Source organism: Phoenix dactylifera, chromosome 8 (assembly GCF_051530095.1).
Source record: "Phoenix dactylifera cultivar Ajwa chromosome 8, Ajwa_hap1_PhDact_Kaust_v1.1, whole genome shotgun sequence".
Classification (NCBI taxonomy): domain Eukaryota; kingdom Viridiplantae; phylum Streptophyta; class Magnoliopsida; order Arecales; family Arecaceae; genus Phoenix; species Phoenix dactylifera.
The window spans coordinates 32536722-32560810 of record NC_143197.1 but is presented as its reverse complement, the minus strand read 5'-3'; the positions used below and the strand labels follow the sequence as shown (position 1 = coordinate 32560810).

At 38.3% G+C, this 24089-nt stretch overlaps 2 protein-coding genes across 9 annotated transcripts in view; one reads left to right on the top strand and one right to left on the bottom strand.

Moving 5' to 3' along the window:
* LOC103704130 (protein ANTI-SILENCING 1-like) overlaps nucleotides 1-20142 on the top strand; it is a 34378-nt gene extending 14236 nt beyond the window's left edge. For 6 of the 8 annotated variants that reach the window (XM_088703692.2, XM_039125068.3, XM_088703690.2 and 3 more), the window contains 10 exons: nucleotides 4728-4896; nucleotides 4992-5560; nucleotides 8462-8488; nucleotides 9371-9463; nucleotides 14259-14337; nucleotides 14535-14625; nucleotides 18096-18204; nucleotides 18302-18418; nucleotides 18525-18633; nucleotides 18743-19322. In XM_088703692.2, coding sequence (XP_088559818.2) covers nucleotides 4728-4896; nucleotides 4992-5560; nucleotides 8462-8488; nucleotides 9371-9463; nucleotides 14259-14337; nucleotides 14535-14625; nucleotides 18096-18204; nucleotides 18302-18418; nucleotides 18525-18575 — 1305 coding nt within the window. In that variant the 3' untranslated portion in view covers nucleotides 18576-18633; nucleotides 18743-19322. Of the gene's footprint in view, nucleotides 1-4727; nucleotides 4897-4991; nucleotides 5561-8461; nucleotides 8489-9370; nucleotides 9464-14258; nucleotides 14338-14534; nucleotides 14626-18095; nucleotides 18205-18301; nucleotides 18419-18524; nucleotides 19323-20123 lie in introns of those variants that run through there. The other 2 variants (XM_088703689.2, XM_026803460.4) reach the window with 2 other exon arrangements.
* Nucleotides 20143-21847: 1705 nt separating this feature from the next.
* LOC148702826 (uncharacterized) lies at nucleotides 21848-22556 on the bottom strand. Its single transcript, XM_088703699.2, has one exon. The coding sequence runs from the start codon at nucleotides 22424-22426 to the stop codon at nucleotides 22181-22183; it is 246 nt and encodes an 81-aa protein (XP_088559825.1). The 5' UTR covers nucleotides 22427-22556; the 3' UTR covers nucleotides 21848-22180.
* Between the last annotated feature and the right edge of the window lie 1533 nt (nucleotides 22557-24089).

Here is a 24089-nt window from a genome sequence, read left to right as displayed (position 1 = left end):
TTGGGACGGCCTTTGCAGTATGATAGAAAAGCACATCATCATCATGAAATCAATACCTATTCGTTTTCATACAATGGGCAAAAAATTAGGCTGCAGCCGAAAAAACATGAAGAATTTCAACTTAAGACATCACAAAAGAAAGCTTTAAACATGCGATCTGAAAAGAAATTTGCTGCTGAAAGTAAAGGGCATTGTCAATTGTTCGGGATGCTCCAAGTGAAAATAACAACCAACAAAAGGAGTTAGAACCTGGTATGAAAGGGTTGCTGTATGAATTTCAAGACTTGGTTCCAGAGGGAGCTGTCCAAAAGCCTTCCTCCTTTGTGGGACATTCAGCATGCAATAGATTTAGTACCTGCAGCAGTGTTGCCCAATCTACCAGCCTATAGAATGAGTCCCGCTGAATATGAAGAATTGAAAAGACAAGTGAAAAAGTTGCTCAGTAGAGGTCTTATTCGAGAAAGTCAAGTCCATGTGCAGTGTCAGCGCTGTTAGCACCAAAAAGGATGGAAGTAGTCAAGAAAAAAAAAAGTTTCAAGCTATATTAGCTCAAAATAAGAACAGAAAAGAAGGTACTTTTTCTCCTTTTAAGAATAAAGAACATAAAAGGTGCTTGGATCTGAGGGTGTAAACAAGATGAGATTGCAGAATCTGAGCTAGGTTATAAGCTTAAGTTTGATTATAAGCTCACTTCAGAATGGCTCCAATTTCAGATTTCCATGCCTTGGGGTTTCAGAGAGGAACAAGAAACAATTGGAGTAAGTACAGATCAGGGGGGATCATATGCAATAAGCTCTAGAGAGAGGGAGAGAGTAGGAAAAGGGGAGAATAGCAATGGGGCTGCTACCATTGTCATTTGAGTCCTCAGGAGACCCAAGCATTTTTTAGCCAGCTCTACTACTGGACGAGATTGAAAGTTGCTGTCGCTGGTTCTTGAATCTAGGAGGCCATAGGCATGGAGGAGAATTGGACTCCTAGATAGGCCTAGAGATATGATATCTAGGGGCTTTAGCTTTCTTTTTGGTTCCACCATTGCTTGTCATAGAGGTTCCTTAGATAGCACAAAAAACAGAGAGGGGATGAGAAATAGGTGCGGCAGAGGGTTGGTTTTTGGAGCTTTCTTGTACATCTCTTCCATCCCATCCTAACACCCCATATCGGTAGATACAAGGCCTTAGTTTGTATATTTAACAAGTATAATGTTGACAAGTAAACAAACCTTAAAAACTGTGAGATCTTAGATCTAATGGCTGAGATGCATTGAATATCATAAGGAACATGTCAAGTGTTCTTACAAATAACAAATAAAAATAATAATGTATAATTATATTCTTCAACCTATATGGAGTTGAATACAAGTGTGTTGGACCAAGCTTGTGTTCTATCTGCTTATTTTGAGCTTAAGATTTGGGCTTGTGTTTGATTTGTTTTTTTTTAGAACAAGCCAGTATTGAGTTGAATTTTGAGGCAGTAACTTGCTTGGTTGAGAGAATTTCTTGAATCCCATGAAGCATCATTAACAATCTCATTTTAACAATGGAATCAAGGTTTTAAAAGTTGAGATAGTGACCGAGATCTCTGTTTTTCTTGATCAAGATAGAAGGTGGGAGATTATGGAAAGATTTGAGATTTTTTGAGATCTTGATCAATATTTTAGAACCAAGATGTTGAAATCTCGATTGTTATGGTAAATACGAGATTGGAACCTGTTTTTAGGTATTAAGTTTGAAATATATTTACCTGAAAAATCTATTTAAGGAAGTAAAAAAGGTGAATAGAATATTATCTTTTGTATGTCATCATATTGGTTGTATACTAACAATTTATATTGTCTAAGGTAATGAGAACTGGTGTATGTGCGTGCATGTATTTATGTATGTATATATGTATTGATGAGTGCCTAATTATGATTATTGGACTTGTGGGTATGGTTGAAAGTGGATTGAATGGACCTACTTTTAAGATGGAGCCAATACAAAAATAATTTGATCCAATCCACACCCAAGTTATTTGGGCTAGGCTTGGATTGAAAAATATGACCTGCTCCAAACATGGATTGGATTTGGATCACTAAGTTCTCAATCAAAAACCAAACCAACCCGAATAGCTCCAAAACTAGTATACTATAAATTTTGGAAGCGCTCCTCGATCATAAGAAATTATTTTTCTTTCTATTTAGAGAACTGATGTAGCATGTTATTGATTTGTGCTGTTTTTATAATTTGTATGCCATTATCAATCAAATCTTCTGTGCAATATATTGTTGATATTCTACATGTTTCTTATTTTTATTTTATTGCATAATTTGTTTATAATATAATTAGGTATCAATATATACATGTTTATGTGCTTTGTGTTTGGATTGTTTTTGACCCAATGTAACTCGAAAAATGTGATGGATTGATCTATGAATGTTAAACCTGATTAAATCTAACCTGGATGGACATGGATTATGCTTGGGTTCATTTATATGACCTGTTTCCAATATGAATTGGATTTGGGGTGTGCTAGTATCTGATCCATCCTGTCTAGCTTGCAGCCCTACTTGTAGGTAGGCTAGTTCTATGAATCCAAACCATGGTTTTTGGTTACTAATGTTGGTCTGTACCAGCTGGAACATACTATGCTAGCTTGATATCAGTAACCTAATATTTGGCTGACATTGCACTTATTAAGTTATTCTTTTAATTTTTTTTATTATGAAGGGTTTTGGTTTATTTTTTTCCCACCTAACATGGAATTGCATGGCACAACACATGCCATGTCAGCCACTTTCTGGCACACCCCTGTGCCGACAGCACTTAAATCCTTGAACCAAAATAACTCTTGAAACTTTTAGAAATTTTGAAATTTTTTTTTTCAAAAAATGTTAAAATATGTTTCACATGTTCTTGTGTTATAGTTCTTGTTTTTCTGTTGTGAGAAATAGAGCTGTTGCAACCTAAAGGATTCAACATTGTTCCAACATGGTTGCCAGTTTTGGGAAATAAACATTTTTAGTAATCATGAGGGGTTTGTATGGAGATTCTAAATGAAAGTTGAGAGTTTGATTGTTTAAAATGAAAATTGAGACTTTACTTTTCCAAGCTGCAGTCATAACTCATACAATCTTTGGCAATTTTTAGATGCCTTACTAGAGGAGAATATTAGCTTTTAACCCAAATTGGATCTTGTCATGACATTTGATATTTTAAGATTGTCGGTGATTTGTAATGGAGAAAATGAGATTTAGAAGTATATGGATTGTTTGGATGATAAACTGTGCTTGAATAACTTGTCCTTTTCTATTGTGAATATTGTTGGCTCTCTTGATTGGTTGTAACAGAATGGGTGAGTTTTGGGGATATATGAATCCTTTGGGTTCTAATCTAGCATGAATTGGCTTTTGTCATTAATACTGTTGATCTTTCGGATTGATGCAACAGTTTTTTCCGTTGCAACTAAGGGCAAGAACTGTACTGTTATTGAATCTAGAATTCTTGTAACTTTTCTACAGGGACACCAGTGCGTGTTAGGTGTGAGTTCAAGAGCCACATCCTTCCATTATGTAGTGACTTATTCTTATAGTACAAGACCCAAGTGCCATACCAATTCTCATGTCCAAGTGTCAGGTATAGGTAGCAAATGATCTAGCAAATGATCCCTTGTTGATCCTGCAATTTATGCTCATGCAACCTTTTAATCCTTGAAGGTTCCCCTAAACTTGGAAGGTGTCCAAGTGAACGGGGGAAGGAGTCCATATTGCACTTTTTCTGTAGGTGCAAATTATGGTCAAAAAGCCAAACAGAAACAGGATAGAAGACACCATGAAAAACTTAGCTGAGATAATTGTTTGCTTGTTTTTGTCTTATCTATGAAGGGTTCACTAGGATAGTAGAGATTTTAGTTGGAGACTGGTTGATAGCTTTAATATTTGTTGAGGCATGGGCTTTTATCTCATCTTTTTTTTTTCATATAACACTATATTAAGCATAGATTAATATGGGATATTGCAGGGTTTCAGTATTAGTCCATTCATCTAGAAGCTGCAATCATGGAATAAGGAGTTTACAAATTGCCAATCAATTGCTTAAACTAAGTCATGGACTGCAATCCTGTTACCTTCATAAGTTGGGTCACACGATTGTTGTTATGATACTTGAAAACTTGTAATATATTTTTGTAATTCCTGTATTCTGTGAATTGATAACGATTTTTTTCCCCATGTATCTTACAATCTCCTAATGTTCAGTATAGGTGGATTAGCTTACCCTAAAATTAGCACCTAGCTTTATATAAAACCATTTTAAATCAATCTAAATCAAATATTATGCTTTCCCAGTGTGATTGTGCATCTCTATTGGGTTGCTTTAGGATTGAGTAACCTATCTACGAGGAATCTGCATGGCCACTGCAAGTCTGACACTGATTCAGCAAGAGATATTCCCAAGTGCTACATCTGAGCTTGCTCCGTTGTTTGTCTTGTGCTGCCATCTTTTGAAGTTGACATGTTATTCTAACTACCATCCCTTAATGTTTGAAAGGTTCTTTTGGCCAAAATCATTTTTATATCTGATTGCTTGGTGCACTTTTTGTGTTTTATTGGATGGGAGCATATTATTGTGCTTTATTTGCACGGATCCATGGTATCTTTTTGTTCTATACTTGTTCTCTCTATTTCTTTTAATGTCCTTGAGAAAATAATTATTTGGCGAAATTATCTTAACATTTTATAAATGTAAAAATAGGAAGCTATAGCTGGCAAATGTTGTGTAATCTGCACTTCAAAGGACGAGAGGAATCGACAACCTTCCAGCGAAGAATTGGCTATGGCTGATTACATCTTTTATCGCACATTTGATGTTGGAAGCTATGAAATATCTGAAAAGATAGCAGATAGAATAGCTGGTGTTGAAGGCAAGTATTTCACTGTCATTTTTCCTGTTTGTGTTTGTAATTTGAACTTTGAACTTCATGTTTTTCTGATCTTCCTATGTTTGAACATATTTCAGTTAAGTATCTTTTAAACTGGAAAGAGGATCAGAAGCCAAAGTTTGAAGCAAATTCTAGCGGAGATCAGAAGTCGGAAGATAAACCTTCGAGGAAAATGACATTGACTGATGACCCAGCAAAACCCCTGGATAAGGTGTCCTCTGAGAAGGTGAAGCTTGGGGAGAAGAAAGCCAAACCTTTAGATGAATCCCTGAAGAAGGTGTCTCCTGCTGCTCTGGAGGACAAAGTTAAAAAAGCTGACCTTCAAACAGTGGGAGTAAAGAGAAGACCAGATCAGAAGCCAAAACCTGGAGCAGCATTTGAAGCAATTGGTGATGAATATCAGAAGCCAAAGTTTGAAGCCAGTGTTGGATATCCAAAGTCAGAAGATAAACCTTCGAAAAAAATGAGATTGACTGATGGCCTGGCAAAACCCGTAGATAAGGTATCTTCTGGTAAGGTGAAGCTTAATGAAAAGAAAACCGAAACTTTGGATAACTCCTGGAAGAAGACATCTCCTGCTGTTATAGTGGCGAAAGATAAAAAAGCTGACCCTCAAACATTGGAAGTAACCAGGAGACCAGATACGGTAAGATTTACCATACACATCGATGCTTATTGTTTGTAGGTGGTAATTGATGAACATGAGTGGACCTATCTGTGCACTATCCTTCATATATGCCTTCAGTATACTCCTTATACCCCTCCTGCTTCTTTATTATGTGTTCAGTTTGGATATCTAATTGATGGTTTTTTATTGTTATTGTACCCTTCTGGCGAAAGGTTTTCTACTATTCTTGTGTCATTCTCTTGTTAACTCAGTCTTAATCAACATTGCCTGGTGATAGAACATGATGCTTGTAATCTAAGACAAGCAATAACGTCAACATTATTGCATGGTTCAAACCAAGGTTCGCTGTATCAGGAGCGGTAGGCATATTGGTCGCCTACCGGACCAGTACGGTTCCGGTTTGTACCGGCCGGTAGGTGACCGGTATGGTTCCGATTTCGGTTCGTACCGGAACCGGCTGGTACGAACCGGCCAGCTCTTTTCCGCTGGAACCGACTGGTACGAACCGGCCAGCTCCTCCCCGCCGAAGCCGGGGAAGAAGAAGAGAACGAGAAAGAGCGCATGGAAGAGAGGGAGGGAGGAGACCAGTGGCCGCCTCCCTCCCTCTCTTTCCCGCACTCTCTCTCCTTCTCTTCGCTTCTTCATCTCCGGCACAGAACCAGCTCGTACCGGTTTTCACGGCTCCGCCGTATTGGTAGCTAGCCGGACCGATCTGATACGGCCGGTACGGGCCGGTTCGGCGAACCATGGTTCAAACCATTGGCAATAAATTGAACACATTATGAGCATTTAGAGACGAGATTGCTAAGGTGAATGTTCTCAAACATGATAAACTTTTGATGGAAAACTTAGTGCATCTTGTAAAAGATGGGTTATCTTTACTTTGATATGTCTTGAAAGCTTTGTTGGATCTAGAAAAATCTGAGGAGTTGCAGGAAAGTATGAAGAAGCTTGGATTTACCAAAGGATAGACCTTTTCCTCAAGAAAGATAATAAAGTTGTTGTAGCCTCAAAAGGAAGAAAGGCCAAAAAATTGATCAAACTAATTTAGAATAAGAGAATATGGCTTGTTGGTTATGATTTATATGTGGATTGAAAACAGCAAACGAGTTATTGCCTAGTGAACCATCTTATATCATACATGACAGATGTAGGCACTAAAAATGAAGTTATCATGTTAATGATGTCCAGGCAACCATTTAGCTTTCTTCTTATTAAACCCTCTCAAAGTAATGTCTCATGCCAATCGTGCTGCATTGTTGTTCAGTCTTTCTTCTTTTCTATATGCTTTCAAGTCACAGCCATGTTGATCACATGTTGGCGGGAAAGTGCAATTGCGAACCTGCACATGTGCAAACAAATTATGTGAATACCAGATTTCTCATCCATTTGGCTGTTTAACAGTTTGTTGTGCTTGGGACAAAATGGCAAATGGACTTGTAACTATTAAATGATAGATTATCCGTGCATGAACTTAGGAGAATATTTGTGGTAGAATCTACAAAGGATATGATATGGAATGAGTTTTAGTTCTTTGATTATAAGATTTTCATGCAAACTTGATTTTCATCCTATGGCTGAAGATACAAAAGTGACAAACGTGTAGAATATAATTTATCCAAATTGGCTGAAATAACTGGACCAATGTTGCCTTATATCCAGTGTTGGAGCAGCATATGTGCTTTCTAGATTTAGAAGTAAAATAAAAGCAAAAATACACTAATAGGCTTTATCAGCCTATTTGTGAAGATACATGATATGATCAAAATTTCTGTGATGGTGTATATGTGAATAGCATGGCTTGGCTACTTTGAAACATATTCTCAATTATTTACACATAAGTACATGCTGATTTCTTGTATTATTCTTCTGGTATTTTGGTTTTCTAATTGCTTCACTGCCTCTAACTGGCAGAAGGATATCATAATCCTGAACCTATTTAAACCTTCTTCCTGGTAACCCATTCATAACATAATGTAACCTGGCAAACATATTTTCGTCGCATGTAATCATCCTTTTTTTTTAATGGACTTGTCTTATGTGATCATCATGTTACACAAGAATGTGCTAAAGCACAAATATGATTAGAATTTTCCTGTCCAGCTCTCTCATCTTTTAATAACCTTAATGTCTTTTTGGTTTTCCCTCTTTGGTGCTGATCTATTCTATCCTTAGTGTTCCAGGTCCAATTAAAAGTAAGGATGGACTTTGAAACTGAAACTTTAAAGTTTAAAAGGTGGTTATTGGTAATAGTGTTCCCTCTTGTAATGTTATCTTGGGCTTATCAGGTGACAGGATAAATACAGGCCTAGAAAAGTCAGCATTTTTTATGTGTATTCACATCTATGCAGAGGTGAATTCTGGGTTTCAACTTTATCAACTGCATATTTAGCTGTTACCTATAAATTTCAATTGATATCTAATAGAACACCTGACCTGATTTAGGATAAGTCTAAATTGATTTGGTTCTTCCTTTTCTGCTTTACTTGATGGAACAAATTCAATTGGTAATTGATAGTTTGTTCAAGTGTCTTTTCTTGAATATAGATCTGGTGATATCATTGTCCTTGGACAAAGTTTTTTTTCTAAAAAAAAGGAAAAAAACAAGTAGTAGAAGTCCACGCCTTGGCTGTTTGAAGTACATGAAAAATGGTTGTAGTATCCAAATGATTGCATTGAGAAAGGGTAATAAAAGGGTATGAATAAATTCACGGTGTATAACTATGTTATCTGCCTTGGGCACTGGGATTGTGCTTATGTAACTTCAGCATGTTAGTTGATGACCTTTCTTTCCATGCATCTGGAAATGCTTTTATGTATATTTTTAAACTTTTATTTTGTGTCAAAGGTTACTTTTGGTGCAAAACTATGAAAACTTCGGTGCTGATCTACTTTTTTTTTCAATTTTCATGTTAACAGGATAGAAGCAAGTGGTTCAAGGGACTTGTGAGTAGCCTTTTTTTTGCTAGCATTTTCTTTTCTTTTCATTCGTTCACATGATTTCTCCATAACAAAGTAATCACAATCAACTGTGTTAGCTGTATACATCTTGTGTTGCTAGTTGATTTTCTTTTAATCCAGTGCAATTCAGCTAGTTTAGTCATCCTTGTGCAGTGCAAAATATATTTACCATTTCTGGGCCTTTTTTGCCTATTCTGTTTTTTTGTTTTATAGCTTTGAACATATGCAGATTCTGCTTACTGCAGTTATGGCTGCCTGCTCGTCATTGATTACTGTAGTACTGACATAATTGATGGCACTGTCCACTCAGGGTGGTGTACCTGCTTCGAATCTCACTAGAAACTCATCTGCCACACACCTGCTTCTTAAACATTTCCTTCAATTTTTTTTTGGAGAGACCCACTTCTCCTATATGCACCCAACTCTGCCCCCACACTTGCCCCTACTTCCGGTAACTAAGATTTGTACCAATATTTCTTGGTCATAGAAGAACAATATTTACAGTCATCTAATGGCAGGGGTGCAACATCACATCTAGCAAGAAGTCAATCCATGTTATGAGCTATTTTTGCGAGTTTATTCTACTGCTAATGCTAAAAAAGTTTGACTTACCTTTTGGTTTGTTAGGATCTTTAAATAGGTGCTAGTCCTATTTGTATGTTTGTTCTACTAATTTAGCTTATGAGGTTAGGTATATCCATGCTCACGGTACTGGAGATTCTGACAAATCCTTTGTCTACTATTTGATAAGCGATGAAGAAATAAAGCAAGAAATTCAGATCTTGTTTCTCAGTATTTAATGTATGCTATAAGCACTTTTTAATAATGTGTATCTGATCTATTGGTTTTTCTTTTTCAATTATTCAGCCTTGGGAAGTAAGAATGAAGAATGCTGATGAGCAAGGAACCCTTGTGTTTATTGAGAATTTTGACCGACATTATACATCATCAGAAATAGAGGTATGCTTCTAAATTTGATTAACTCGATCTGTATTAATTATATTTAGTTTGATGTTGACATGGGGCAAGTTGTTAGAAAATCCGGAAAGATTACAAAAGAGATCACTTCTAATATCAATGAAATTGAGAAATTAAAAAAAAAGGTTTAGGAAACATACATATTGTATTGATCTTCTTGTCATATATGCCACAAACATATAAAAAAGTAAAAAGGACTGTGAAGCAAATGCTAATAACAAAATAATAGGTGCAACCTATAAATGAACATACATAGCTTTGACAATTCAAGGAGCACGTGAAAAATATTATAATGCTTACGGGGCAGCAAAGCTGCTGGGAAAGCTACTATCAGGGTAAAAGAATCATCAGGAGAATATTTTTTAAAATATGTTAGATGGGACCTGATGGGGGGCAAAATGGATCGTCCTGCTCACCACAGTAGGGCCACCCAATTTTAGCCAAAATAAACCCCAACACCGGTTGAACTGGGCCTCGACCCGCTAAGAGTCAATCAGAGCACGAACTTTGTCAAGGGCTCAGTTGACCTTAGACAGGTCTCTCCGCTGCTGCAACCTGCGTGAACCTTCTCCGATGTTCATAGCAAGGCGCCCCTCGTGGGACGAAGCCGTGAGGAAAAAATTGCCGTGCACGAGCAGCTCGGTGGAGAGCAAGATATTGTCCGCTTTGGAGGAGCACGCACGTGTTAACTCTTCATAGACAACGTGCCCTAGCCAAGCCTAGGGCGGCCCTATGTTTATCAGCGCGCCCCGACCGAGCTCGGGGTGCCTTATCCAATAACGCGCCCCGACCCTTGAGCTCGGGGCGCTTTGCCGATCACATCTCGGAATCAGGGATGCTAAGCCGACCTTAGCATCCGACAAGCTGACCTCATCAAATACATGATGCGACCTCACCGAGCTCGGCCTCGCCTACGGCCGCATCCATGAGCATGTCTATACCCGCCTACGTGGCCGTACGTCGCAACGCCTTCGCACCATGCTTCGCTTGCCGGCCAACGACAATCAAAGACAACGCCATGCTGCTCCAGCCATACCCTGCTACGATTGTCAACGCCCTACCGTTCACAAGAACGGACTGCACGGTGTACCTCAAGCAAGTTCTAGCTATGCGCAATCTGGCTTAAAGCCATCCCCTTTCATGATAAGAATGGGCCACACCTCCGCCACCTGGACGCCTCTACAGGAACTATAAATAGCCCTGTAAGATAACATAAAGTGGGGGACTTTTGGAAATCTATCCTAAATCCACCTTAACTTGATCGTCGGAGGGCCCTCACCGGAACCGCCGGTGAGGCTTTGTGCAGGTACACCGTCGCGTGGGAGGTGGCTCGCCTTGTTCCTCGACATTCCAGCGGCTCCGTTGACTCCTCCGGTGTGGTCACCCTCGGGCCAAATTTGAACCACAATAGGACCGATCAGGCATGGAAGAGTAGGAGAGAATTGGCTTTATGGTTGATGGACATTAAATACTTTACCATGTCCTGTCATGAAAATATCTTCAGATGTTGGGTGGCTCCCGTGTGTAAAACCTTGCACAACAGGTAGTGAATTTGATAATTTCTAGGAAGATGAGGTAGTTTGCCCTTCTTAGAGCTCTTTCTTATGTGTATAGGGTAATATGATGGTTGGCTTTGAAGTGTCTGGACGTGATAGGTAACGTGCGGTTTGTGCCCTGTAGGGTTGATGGAACTTCACATAATAAGGCTAGCTTATGGTGGACAAGACTTTGTAGTTCATTAGCTAGATCCCTGATATCCTAGGGCTTTGGAGGAAGTGGATGCAGTTCATTTGGAAGATTGTTTCTTTGATAGAGAACACAATTCTGTCACAAAATTTAGTTGTTCTATATAACTCATTGCAAATTTTGACAGTACCTAGTTAATGTCTCAAGTGTCCAATACTCATGAAGCTTACTCTTCTGCATTTGCTTGCGGCACTCTATGCTATGAATTTTGAATATGCGCTTTGTCTTTTGGCCTTTTATCTTCCTAATAATGATACTGAGAGTTCATATGGTTATAGTTTACAATCTTAGTTGTCAAGGAATTGCAATGAACTGAGGGCGATTGAGCCCAAAAGCTGGCTAAGCTACAAGGGTGAAGTTCAAGTTGCACTGGTCTAACATGATGAAAGCTAGAACCCTTGATGCACTATATTTAGATTGATATTGTACCATGGGTTATGTCTAGTAATTGATCTTTGCTTGTGTTTCTTTTTTCCGGGGCGTTTGGTATGGTGTGATCGGCCTAGAATCAAGGGTGATGAGGGTGGAGGTGATGAGATCACCGCGTTTGGTTGCACCACGGTGATCATACGTGGCGGTGATCCTAAATCACCTCCACTCCTCAAATCACCGCCCAATCCGGTGATAGGATACCTGTCCTTGAGGTCGGAAATCCAAAATCACCTCAGGGCAGTGATCCTAGGTTGAAAATTATAGACCAAAATACCCCTCAACTTTTTTTTATGCTCGAGTCGTTATCTTTTCCCCATCTCCGCTCCGATCTCTCCCATCTCTCTTCTCTCCTTTCTAGCGAGCGCAAGAAAGGAGTCCGAATGCTAATAAAAAAGGAAGGCCTCCGCCTAAAGGAAAGCTTTCGGGAGGCAAAGAGAAGATAACCATGGAAGGAATGGAGAAGGCAAAAAGACACCGACTTGCGATGAAATAAAGAGGAGAGAGGAGAGAGAGAGAGGGGGGCGGGGTAGGGAGGTTTCTTGCCCTGTTTTCTGTGTCCGACTGTGAGATTTGAGGAAGCAAAGGCTCCATATAAAACGGGAACAAGAGCTGGCCACGAGTCTTCCCCCTTGATGGAAAGGAGGTGGAGAGTTTCCTTCTGTGGTTGAATGGCTGCTTGGGGTTGAATAGTTGTTGTGCTGTGATGTTGCAGTTGTTGCTTGGGTACTCAAAGGGGAGATGGCGGGATGGCATTTGTATTAGTTAGGTGGAGTGAATTTCTCATAATGCCCCTGCCTTCTCTAGTGATTTGTCCCTTTCTGGACAAATTCTTTCGTTTACCTTGACCATGAAGTGCTGTGGGAAAACCTTTTCCTATTCTGCTCTTGCTTGACATGGTAAACATTATTGAGAAGCATTATCTCAGTTATTTAATCAGTTTCATGGGCCTTCTTTTAGATTAATTACTTTTCCGTGCTTCCATTCAAGAATCATATTAAATTGAAGAGGCACTATTGCTATCTAAGGTTAGAGCACTATTGCTATCAACCATAAATAGATGGAAACAATGTTAAAGATCTATAGAAAATTTTATTAGCATAAATGGTCGTCAAAGAATCAATTTTTTTTTTTTACAGGGGATTAAGCAAAATAAACTTATTAAGGGCTACTAAAAGTAGAATATGTGACAAAATTATGGAGCTATTATAAGAATTAGCATATTGACTTATATTTTTGATTCATGAGAATTAAAAATACTTAAAAAATCTATTTAAGATATATCAGGAGTATTTGTGGTATTATGTGGTCGGTGATCTTAGATCCCTGTACCATACCAAACAAGTTACTCATGGATATCCGGAAATTTTTAATCACTGGACCATGGCCTACCAAACACAGTGATTTTAGATCACTGGGGATCAAATCACCCCAGTATTCGGATCACTAGGGATCTTAGATCACCGTGGTGATCCTGTTGGGGTTACCAAACACCCCCTTAGGGTTCATTTGGTTGGGGTATGTCAGATTACAGAGTAATCTAACGATTACTGCGCATCATTTATTTTGGAAAATGATTGCAGGGGTAAATAAATTTTACACGTTTGATTGGTGAAAAATTAAATTTGGAAAATAGTACTAGAAAAAAATTACTATGTTTGGTTGGGGGTAATTTTATATAGAAATATTATTAAAATTTCAAACTATGTCCTTGAATAAATAATTCAAGTAATGACTTTTTTGTTTGGTCTATTTGTTGGCCATTTATGGTCCACTTCTGTGTAGGCTATTAATATGGGCCATTCAGAATATTCAAATATATCTACATGAGTTAATGAATATTTTAAAATTGATTATACTTATATTAGAAAATGTATTTTTTATTATAAATAAATTTTAGTATATTTTTGGTATATTAATAAATATGTTAATTATAAATTTTTAATATATTGATTAACAAATATATTAATATGCTAATAATATTATTATTTATAAAATTATTATTTAGAATTTAATATTTAAATTTAATAAATTAATCTATTTTATTAATTATAATAAATAACTTATAAATATATTAGCTATAATAAATCATATATAATTAATATAGTTATTAAAATTAGTATATTTATTAATATATTATAGTTAATAAACTAATTATAAATATAAATAATTCGTATAAATATATATTAATTATAATAATTCATATAAATATATAATTATAATATATTAAAATAATATATATTGATCTGATTAATGTATTAATTATATAATAGAATTAATATAATATGAATGTAATATAAGTGGGGGCATTTCTGTCAAGCAATGATAATTTCATATTACCTCTACTTGATAATTTGGAATGGGAAAAAATACCACTTTCCTGGTGGTATTTGTTTTACCTTGTCTCAGTAAACTAGACGTGGGATCCACTATTTTACCATCTCTCTCATTATCTTTTCGTACCAAATAAGATTTATTTTTCTATTCCAGATTACCCCCAACCAAACGAACCCTTAGTGTTTTGCTTCCAATGAATTAGTATTAGATGTTTTAATTCATAGGATTCTTAATGGTCTTCCTCTGTAATTTGTCTTGTATATAGGATATCTTCTATCGTGCTTTCGAACAAAGTTGCAAAGCAAGGGTCATTCAGCAGGCTACATTTCAAGATCCTAATTATGGTATGTTATCACACAAAACCATCTGGTAGTACTGCTTGCGTTTTAGAAACTTTAGGAGGAAAAAGAATAGAATGGGAACTGAGGAAACATTTTCATTTGGTTATTTTTTATGACTGCTTTGCTAAATGCATGACCACTAAACTGCTTTTCCTTTTCTCTCTAGTAGAACAATAGTGATGAATGTTCTTGCGTCATAGGTCAAGCATATGTGATTTTTAGAACAAAGGAGGCTGCAGATCTGGCTGTTTCAAAAATCAACATGGGATGTATGATGCTACCAGATGGAAGGTATCCTCTTTCTTTGATTCTAGAGAACTCTTTTTTCTTTATTACTATAGATGTGCATCAAGTTAGGTTGCTACATGAGCTTGTAGTCTATTATCAACAATTTTATGGTCCCTTTCCCATCCCTCTATTATAGTACTGCCTAGCATGCAGTAGGCACATTTTTGATGCAGTTATGTGGATAAAAGTTGTTTAATCCACTGTCAAATTCTACAAGTGCGCAGTTGAATTCTATATACGGTACAGTGTTTGGCAGCATTGATTGTAGGACATCATTCACTGTCATTAGTTGGAATCTCTAACATTCTCGTATATCTTACAACATCTTTATGATAAATAACTTAAAGTCAAGGTTGTCAAAAGCAAAAAGTGCCCTTAAGGTGACAAGAATCCTATATCATGTGGCGCTAAGTGCCAAAAAGGCAGTTGCCTAAAGAAAGCAAGGCACTAATTCAAGAGAAGTTCAATAAATATATATTAGAAAAAAATACTGTATCTGAAAATAATACAAGCATTATATGATTAATTATTCAAGTTTTCAACATAAAAAAATATAATTGCCTTGTACATCAGATGTTGTGTTTCAAATCTTTCTAAATGTCACATTGAAATACCACTTCAGCAAAAATAAATTGGACATCTTTAGTAACAAAAATTCAAACACGAAAGCAATATACTACTTCCCAATGGTCTTATATTTCTAAATAAAGCATGTCATTAAAAAAAGAAAATCATTGAACATTCTAGAGTAGCCCTTTTATTTACAAGAACTTTAAGAGACCAAAATAGCCCTCAAAGTAAAGCTCGCAAAGCATTAAAAGAATCGACGAAAAATGGATAGGAAAGATATTGGTTAACATTTGAGAAGCGCTTGCCTAGATGCCTCTCGCATTTCCAGGGTGCTCGCCTGAGCAGTGTCTTAGAAAATTTGCCCCACTTGGGGATTGTTAAGGTGCTTAGTGGCTTTCTCACCTTGCCTGAGCACATGGGAAAGAGCCTAGAGTGTCTTTGACAACATTGCTTAAATTGCAAACCCGTTCAATTTATTGGAAGGTAATTATTCTATAAGCAGCTACTTGCTGAATTATTATTAGCAAAGTGCACCTTGGAGACCACTTATCCACTAAAAAACAATATTTGGACAAAAATTATGTAGGAGCCTGTGTAATGGAAGATGTTCTATATGGTAGCTTCTTAATTGGTATGTTGTGATTTATAGAGATGCATAGTTGCAATTGACTTATTAGTGTTTTCATTCCTTCCTGAGGTACAGTGAACCGGGGCTTACTTCGGATAGCTTTATTAGTTAATCCATGGATAAATATTAGAGATCATTTTTGTTTGTTGGGTTAAAGTTCTTTAGGGTATGGTTGGTGACCCAAATGCGATAACCACAGTGATATAAGATCACTAGAGATCCTAATCCTGGGGTGATTTGATCCCTACCGATCTAAAATTATTGTGTTTGGTAGGCCACGGTCTAGTGATTAAAAATTTTCGGTTATCCACGAGTAACTTATTTGGTATGTTATAGGGAATCCAAGATTATTGGCCATATAATACCAAAAGTACCCCTGACATCTCTCATATGGATTTTTTATGTATTCTCAATTCTCATGAATCAAGAATGTAAGCAAATATGCTGTTTCTTATAATAGCTCTATCATTTTGTCACAGACTCTACTTTTGGTGGCCCCTACATTTGGACATGAATCACATGATCTGCAGAACACTTCCATTTTTTTTTGTTCATTCACATGTCCTAGATGCAAAAAAATGTCCTAAATGCCAGCAAAAGACATGGGTATTATGAAGGGCATTTTGGTCAACATATTTCGGTCAATGATCACCACACTGGGGTGATGTTGGATACTCGTACTCAAGGATGGGATTCCTATCACCGGGCTCGACGGTGATTTGAGAAGTGAGGATGATCGAAGATTACCGACACGTAGGATCACTGGGGTGCAACCAAACACGGTGATCTCATCTTCTCCACCCAAATCATCTTTGATCCTGGGTCATCACTCCATACCAAATACCTCCTTAGGGATTACATTTAAGTTTGATAACAGTCCCAGGCCAACCTAGGCCCATGACCGGGCCGATAAAGGTTCATGCTTACAACGGCCCATGGGCCTAGGCCTAACTCCCCCCAAAAACTAGGCCAGCATGTCTATAGCCTTGATGTGGGTTGGCCCAGGCTTAATCAGACCCGTGAAAATCTAAATCCTACATCGATTTTCCCTCCCCATCCCTAGTTTTATTCTGATGAGTATGAACCAAGGTTCGCTGAACCGGTACCAAAGGAGGTATCGGATGGCGACCGATTCGGCATGGTATGGATTTGTACTATTCTATTTTGGAGCGTACTGACATGGGGTCAGCTGGAGAGGGCAAGGGAAACCCTAACCCAGCCTAGAGAGAGAGAAAGAGAGGGTGGGAGGAAGGAGCTTATTGGAACATGAGCGGCGACAGCGCGGGGGGGGGGGGGGGGGGGTACCCATATCGATCCCTGACCGGTTCGGTTTGGTATGCCCCGAACCAAGTGATTTAGCACGGTTCAACATACCTTGGTCTAAGCCGTAGGTGGCCGGGACCATCATCAAGCAACAAGTGATGGAGAGGATGAGTAGCAAGCAATGAGCAATGGAGGGGACAAGTGGTGGGTGGTGGATGTTGAAGGATAGGATTGTGGTTGCTGGTAGAGAAGAGGAATGGTGGGCGGTGAGCATGGAGAGGGTAAGAAAGGAGTGGTGAGCAGTGGAGGAGAGAAGCGAGAGGCCAAAGGTGGATAGTGGGCAGTATAAGATAAGAAATGGTGGGCGGGGGTGGTGGAGGTCCTTGATGATGGGGATGGGGTTAGGGGAACATTGGAAGATCTTGTTGTGATGTGCATGATGGGTAGAGAAGCCCCCTGAAATTTGGCCATGGGTTGGGCCTGGCCTAGGCCTGGGCCTATATCTTCAGGACCCAGCTCAGCCTAGTCAAGCCTGAGCCTAATAATTTGTTTAATGACTTGGCTTGGGCCAATCTAAGCTAATTCGAGGCTGGGCCTTAGCCTGAAGAGGGCCAACACGGGCCAGGCCCATTAACAACCCTAGTGACATTAGTGGAAATTCATTTTTCAGCTTAAACCTGTTTTAAAGTAACTAACTTAGGTAGTATCACCATGTGGGGGATATCTCAGTTGAAAAACTTCCTCTACTGTAATGTATTCTAGTTTCCTTTTTGTTCCTAATCATTTAGTTCCCTGCATATGAGATAACTGCAACTTAATTTTTGATAATTATAGCTTGAAGATTTTGATTAGTTTCCTGGATATTAGAATTTTTTACCCAACATCTTTATATATCCTAGATCACTAAAGCTGCCCCCCTTCCCCTCTTCTCTCTCATTTTTGAAGGTATTATAATGATTATAATTGTTCGTCTTCCTCCCTCTGGTTTGGTGCAAACTCTTGGTTTTTGCAGACCCCTTATTTGCAGTAAAGGCATGTTGAAGATGCCACAGCCCAAATCATCTACATTGGCTGGTCATTACTCTGTCAAGCTCAAGCCCCAATTGCAACGAGAGGAAATGGTGATTATTATTGCTTTTCCTGAATTAAGCTAGATCCATTATCTTCTGGCCTTTTTTTCTCCTCCTTCCGAATGCTCAAGTTGTTTCTGTTTTTCAGAGAAGGGCTGTATCAACTTCACACTGTTCCCAGCCTAATACAATTGAATATGAAATGGCCATGGATTGGATTCTTTTACAAGAAAAATCTGTTAGATGGTGGGAACGGTTATTTAAGGTTGTAACATTTGAAATATTTTAGTGGTATAAAAATAATACTATCATACAATAGTTGTGTTGCCCTTGGCTTCCTTGTATTTAGAGTAGCTTTTTGTCTTTTTCAGGGGCATGGTTATGAGCGGAAGCAAGGTACAAGGAGCCTGAAGCTCAAGTAAAGAAGCAGTTGAATTACTGCATCCCTCGGCTAGCCACACCAATGTTCCCTTTTTCTAGGTTTGAAAATTTTATCGTTGATCACAGTTTACTAATTTTCAATTTAAGAGTAAATTACACTGTTCTAAAATTATTTAAAAACACATTAGAGGTTGCTTATTTTCTCTAGGGGTCTGATGGGAACCTTCTAGTTTTGTTCATGGGGATTGTATACTCCAGGCTGTTTTTGGATTCTGCATATGAGCCTGGGAGATTATTGGGTTCATCGAGTACAGTGTTAATGATTCTTCAGTTTTTTGTTCAAAGAAGAATGAGATGGCAGATCCTCATCCAGTTCGGCATTTGAGTCTTGTGAGGTTTAGCAGCTGAGCATTCAAAGAACTGAGTAGAGGAGGCCACCAAACCTCCTCCACTTTCAAAATATCAAGATTCATATCCACCATCTGTAGGTTGTAATATCACACTCTGGTAGAGTGGGCTACCCATGGTTGGCTGCATCAATTTGTTTTTTGTATTATCCATGACAGTCATGCCTTGATATTTCAACCCTAAATGTTATTAGCAATCTAATGTCAGATGAGGTGTAAAATTTGTAGGTTGTTGGATGTATCTACACTTACATGCACATGGTCTAAATTGAGCAGAATATACAGTGCTGGCTAGTCAGTATATACTTGAGTAGCAGATGAAAAATTAAATTTGTTGTATATGCACTTTCTTTTACAGTATTATCAATGATTTTTTTTTTTTATTTTGTTTGTTGGGGTATTGGGAGCAGTGTATTTATGTGAGGGCATGGGATGGTGAATATAGCATCCGCATTTGGGGATCATTTATCGTATTCAGTTTTTTTAACCTACTTTTCCTGTTAAACAATTCTACAATTGAAATCTGTTTTATATGCTAACACAAAAACCATGTAACTTGTGTCGGGTTGGGTCAAGTCAGGTTGGAACTCAATAAACTTGGATCCAACCCAAAATGTGAAACAGGACCTAGCCCTATGGATCCTTAAGTCGGGTCTGGATTGGGTCCAAACGGGTCGTATTGGGTTGGATCACTGGTCAACCCAACCGCTTTGCAACTTTAGCTGTAATTTTAGGTACGTTAGGAAGCGTCTAATTTTGATAAAGCTATATAATTGGTTGAGAGATCACAGCTATCCATTACATGTGATGTGCTAAGCCCTATCTGGTTTAGGAATGTGGCGTTTAACCACATCAATGTAGTTTTCTAATGGCTAGAACATTGATCCCGTTGGATGTCTGGATCGGGTTGATTGAACATTAATGTAGGTTTAGATTCAGACCAGTGAATACCATCTCCTCTGTATTTTCGGCCTTGAGACTATTTGAGTCCGTGTCTATGTTGCTGAGTTATTGAAAATCACAATACCATCAAGAGTCGATGCTTTGGTTTTCTTTTCAGCTTTTTCGGTAGGAAAACTACTTAGTTATTGAAAATCACAAATGCTATGGCAATGATAATCTTATACTGAGAAGTGAGCAGTGAGATACGTCAAGGCCTGATCAGAATTGGTCTCTTTACAGGATCCTTTCAGTCATTTGGATTTCAGATGGAAGCCTGTTTTGCTTCTTCTCCGATTTCGACTTTGCTTCGAAACCGCCAAATTGTATAAAGGTTCTAAATCCTAGAAGAACTTCAATCTAAGTTCTGGTTCATCTTACTGCTAATTGAAGCTAATGATCATTTCCATCGTTGACTGTTATATTGTCACATTTTAATTTGTATGATGGACTGCTCCCTTCTGAGCAGTGGGATAGCCGAGCCAGAACAGAAAAAAACAATAGAATAGATATAAATAAGAAAATCTCAACTAAGGGGGGTCATGGAAAGAACAGGTTCCAAATCACGATCGATTCCTTTTTCAAATCCTGCTGCAGCTGCACGGGCCCTTCCCGCATTCACAATAAAAGCTTTTTTGATTCTTTTAGTTACTGATTTATGGATCGGATTTCATTCGACCCATGGTTGGGAACTAATGATTGGTACGGTCTACAACGATTTTGGATTGGTTCATAACGATCAAATTATATCTAGTTGGACATTTTAATTTGTATGATGGACTGCTCCCTTCTGTGCCACTACAGTCATTGTTTGCTTCAGATTGCATGGACGATGCAATAATAATAATGTAGACATAAAAGATGTCGAGGTTTTCCCTTTATTTTGAGTCTTTGACACATGTTTTCCCTCTTTTTTGGTGCAAGGATTACTTATATAGTTTATTGGAGAAATACGGTGATACTTCTGTGATTTTTCCCTAGAAACAAATTCCCAGTGCTTTTTGGCCTTTTCTTTCTGGTTCGACCATTTCACTTATCAGGAGAGCAAGTATTTTTTATGGAATCAGTGTTGGTTTGATAGAAGCTTTTCTGATTAAATGGAAGTTGACTGGATGGAGTGAATGAGTTTGTAGTGGTTTGTTGTGTGTTGTAATGTCACCTTGGTGGTACATGAACATGTTATTATCTGGAGATCATGCTCCGGTTTTCCGCGAAATGTTACTATTGTTTAATGACCAAATCCTTATGAGATGTGTTTTCAATATAAATAAGTTGAGTATCTTTACTCCAACAACCGTATCCTACACTATTCTGAAGGTCATATGAGAATGCCAAACCGGAATCGAACGCACGTCATGCAAAACGAACGTCAACAGATAAATAGGCATGTGAAGAAAAAGAAGAATAATCGGATACGGGACGTAAGCTTAGCATGATAACTTTGTTTGTGATTGCATGGTCTTTATCTCCTTTAGATAATTGCGCGGTCTTTTTCATCTCCTCGGATAAATAGAAAATACAGTCCAATTCTCCTGGTCATTAGCATTCATGCAAAGTCACAATAGGATTGTTGCAAACCATCTCTCTGGCTCTCTCTTTTCTTTTCTATTTTTTTTTTTTCAGTTTTTGCTAAAACAAACTGTCTCTTATTAATAGCAACTTTGATCTTGCCATCCTGGTGGAGTTTTGAATTCTCAATCTTTCTGGATGCTTCATATCCTTGGATGGTGTTTTACTCATTCAATCCAAGACCATCAAGAAAATGGAATCCAAGGCCCGTTCAAAACCTCATGCTTTTGACTTGTAATTCTCAGCAACAATATTTCTAGCAAGTAATGATGGCATCAACATGTCTTCCTTGCGCAGAGGAAAGAAAAAGGAAAGAACAAAACCAGAGATTATATATAAAGAGAAGCTACCATTAAAAAGAAAGAAAGAAAAAGAAATGAAAATTACTCTCTTTGCAATATAGAATCATAAACGTCCATTTGACGTACGGAACCAAAATAAAAATCCTTGTACACTTTAAACCAGACTTCCTCATCTATCTACTCCTAACACGTCCAGAGACACCAGGGCAAAGGGCAGGGCTACTTTGGCAGTCCCATGCCTTTATTGGAGAAAAGGGAAACAGACCAATACTACACAGGTCGTCAAGACCATGACGATCACCAATATTTATATACCAATATACCGTGCACCTTCAGCAAGGGATCTCGAACACCACCCAATCAACACCCCCTGCCTTCCACTTACGTGACAAAAAGCTGGGGCGTGGGCCTCGGTCACCTTCGTGATCTTCAGGCAAGTCCACGCGAAGCAGACCGCCGCAGAGGAGACTGCGTTGCATTGGAAGCAGACACTGTTGGGGCCGACGAAGAGAAGAAGCCTTGCATCTCCGAGGACCGGTATCTACCGGAATCACCCGGCAACCGCATGTAAGAAGCCGAAGGTGAGTCCTCGAACCATGGAGTCCCCAGAGGAGTCTGCCCACCACTCCTGTATTGGACTATGGTCCTATAGACTAATGGAATGAGTCCTTCCATCTCTATGAGAGCAGAAGACCGAGCTTCTTTAGCAAGATAGTAAACCTTCTGCTCCTTGTCTTGCTCGAGGGATGAGGAGCGGCCGGCTGAAAAATATTGAGTATGAGAATGGTTTGCGCTTGTTTAGAGGGGAAAAACGGGGGAGAGGGGTTACTTTAAAAAGAGGAGACTCGAGGTTGGATGACGTGGAATGGCGGGGGGCGTCATCCAAAGCCGGATTTTCGTAGGGCGAAGCCAAACATACTCGGTCTTCGGAGAAGAAATAAGCGGAAGTTAAGGGCGATATATCTAACGTAGCTTTCTTGCTATTAACGTCTCACCAAATCCAATGACGTTGTCTTTAGTTCATTAGTTTGGTAAATTTTATATATGTATAGTGGCGTAGTTCGTTGGGGCTCCCATCTAGTTTCAACTCTACTTCCCCGTCACCACTCACGGACTCCGACTGTTGGATTGCTATCTAAATTTATCTGCTTCGTATTCAACGCTGCTTTCAGCCAGAAGGTAAAAAGTCTTTAGGATCATGGGGCAAAAGAATCTAGTGGAGTATATGATTTGGGGACAAAACTGTCGCTTATGGTGTAAATTACAGTAAGGGCATGCTTGCTTGGGGAAATTGTATTTTAAAGTGAGAATAGAAATAAGTGACTTTTATTCTAGTTATTTGGTTGGAAAGAGTTTTATTTCGATTTTGATTTCTCCAAAATCTGATCTTTTCTCTTTTCTTTTCTAGTATTCAAATACTGATTCTAATTCTGATTTCAATTGCAAACCAAATACATAAGTCAAACTCAATTATGGAGTCAAAGGTGTCTAATATCTTATGGCCGACAAAAAAACAGATAAATAAGATACTTATCGTGCAAGCAACACCTTAATTTTGGATTGACAAGAGATCTGAAACTGGTCAGAAAAGGTTGCCTCAAAAGTAGATACCATCCAGTTAGCTCTTTCACATTGTTTTTTCCTGTCTCTTTACCGTGTTTAACAGCGGATTCTGAGTTGTATAAGGAGATTTCACATTGTATTCGTATTTTACTGTCATTATTAATTTAATCATGTCTCATCCAAAGGTTACTTGTAAGTCTGAGCTCATTAGCAAGGTTTCAAAGATGAAATGCCACTATTCTTGTAGATCAGACTCTTGGGTGTTTAACGGGCCGCCTTATTGGCTTATGCAGCACTGTACTACCACTTATAATCTACTTCAAAAGAAATTCACAAACACAACTTGTATCATTAGTTCTTTAAATATAATTATCACCTACCAAACAAAATATATGGTTCTTGTTATATCTACAGCAATGTGATACTGATACAGTAGAATACTTAGTTAACATAGAAATTAAAGAAAGGAGTTAATCCTGGCCAACCTGTACTTAAAGTTCAGGATATTGAGGAAATCAGGCCATCCAAAATAACGTATCAAATTCTCAAAGCTGGTCCAAAGTCAGTAGGGGTGATGTTGGCGTATCAATTTGATGGTGCAGGCCATGCACATGCAATTAGAGGAAGAAAAAGAAGTAATACCTGCAAGCACCACCAGCAAAAGCTGTTCTCGTTTGGTGGATCCATACGTGTTCTATATTGAAGAATTACGAACAGAAATCTGTCATGAAGTAAACTGGTCACTTGCTTTAATGATCATGATGCCTTCTCAGCA

Coding starts and splice junctions, on each gene's coding strand:
- LOC148702826 (XM_088703699.2), bottom strand. CDS start 22,426: ATGGAAGGACTCATTCCATTAGTCTATAGGACCATAGTCCAATACAGG.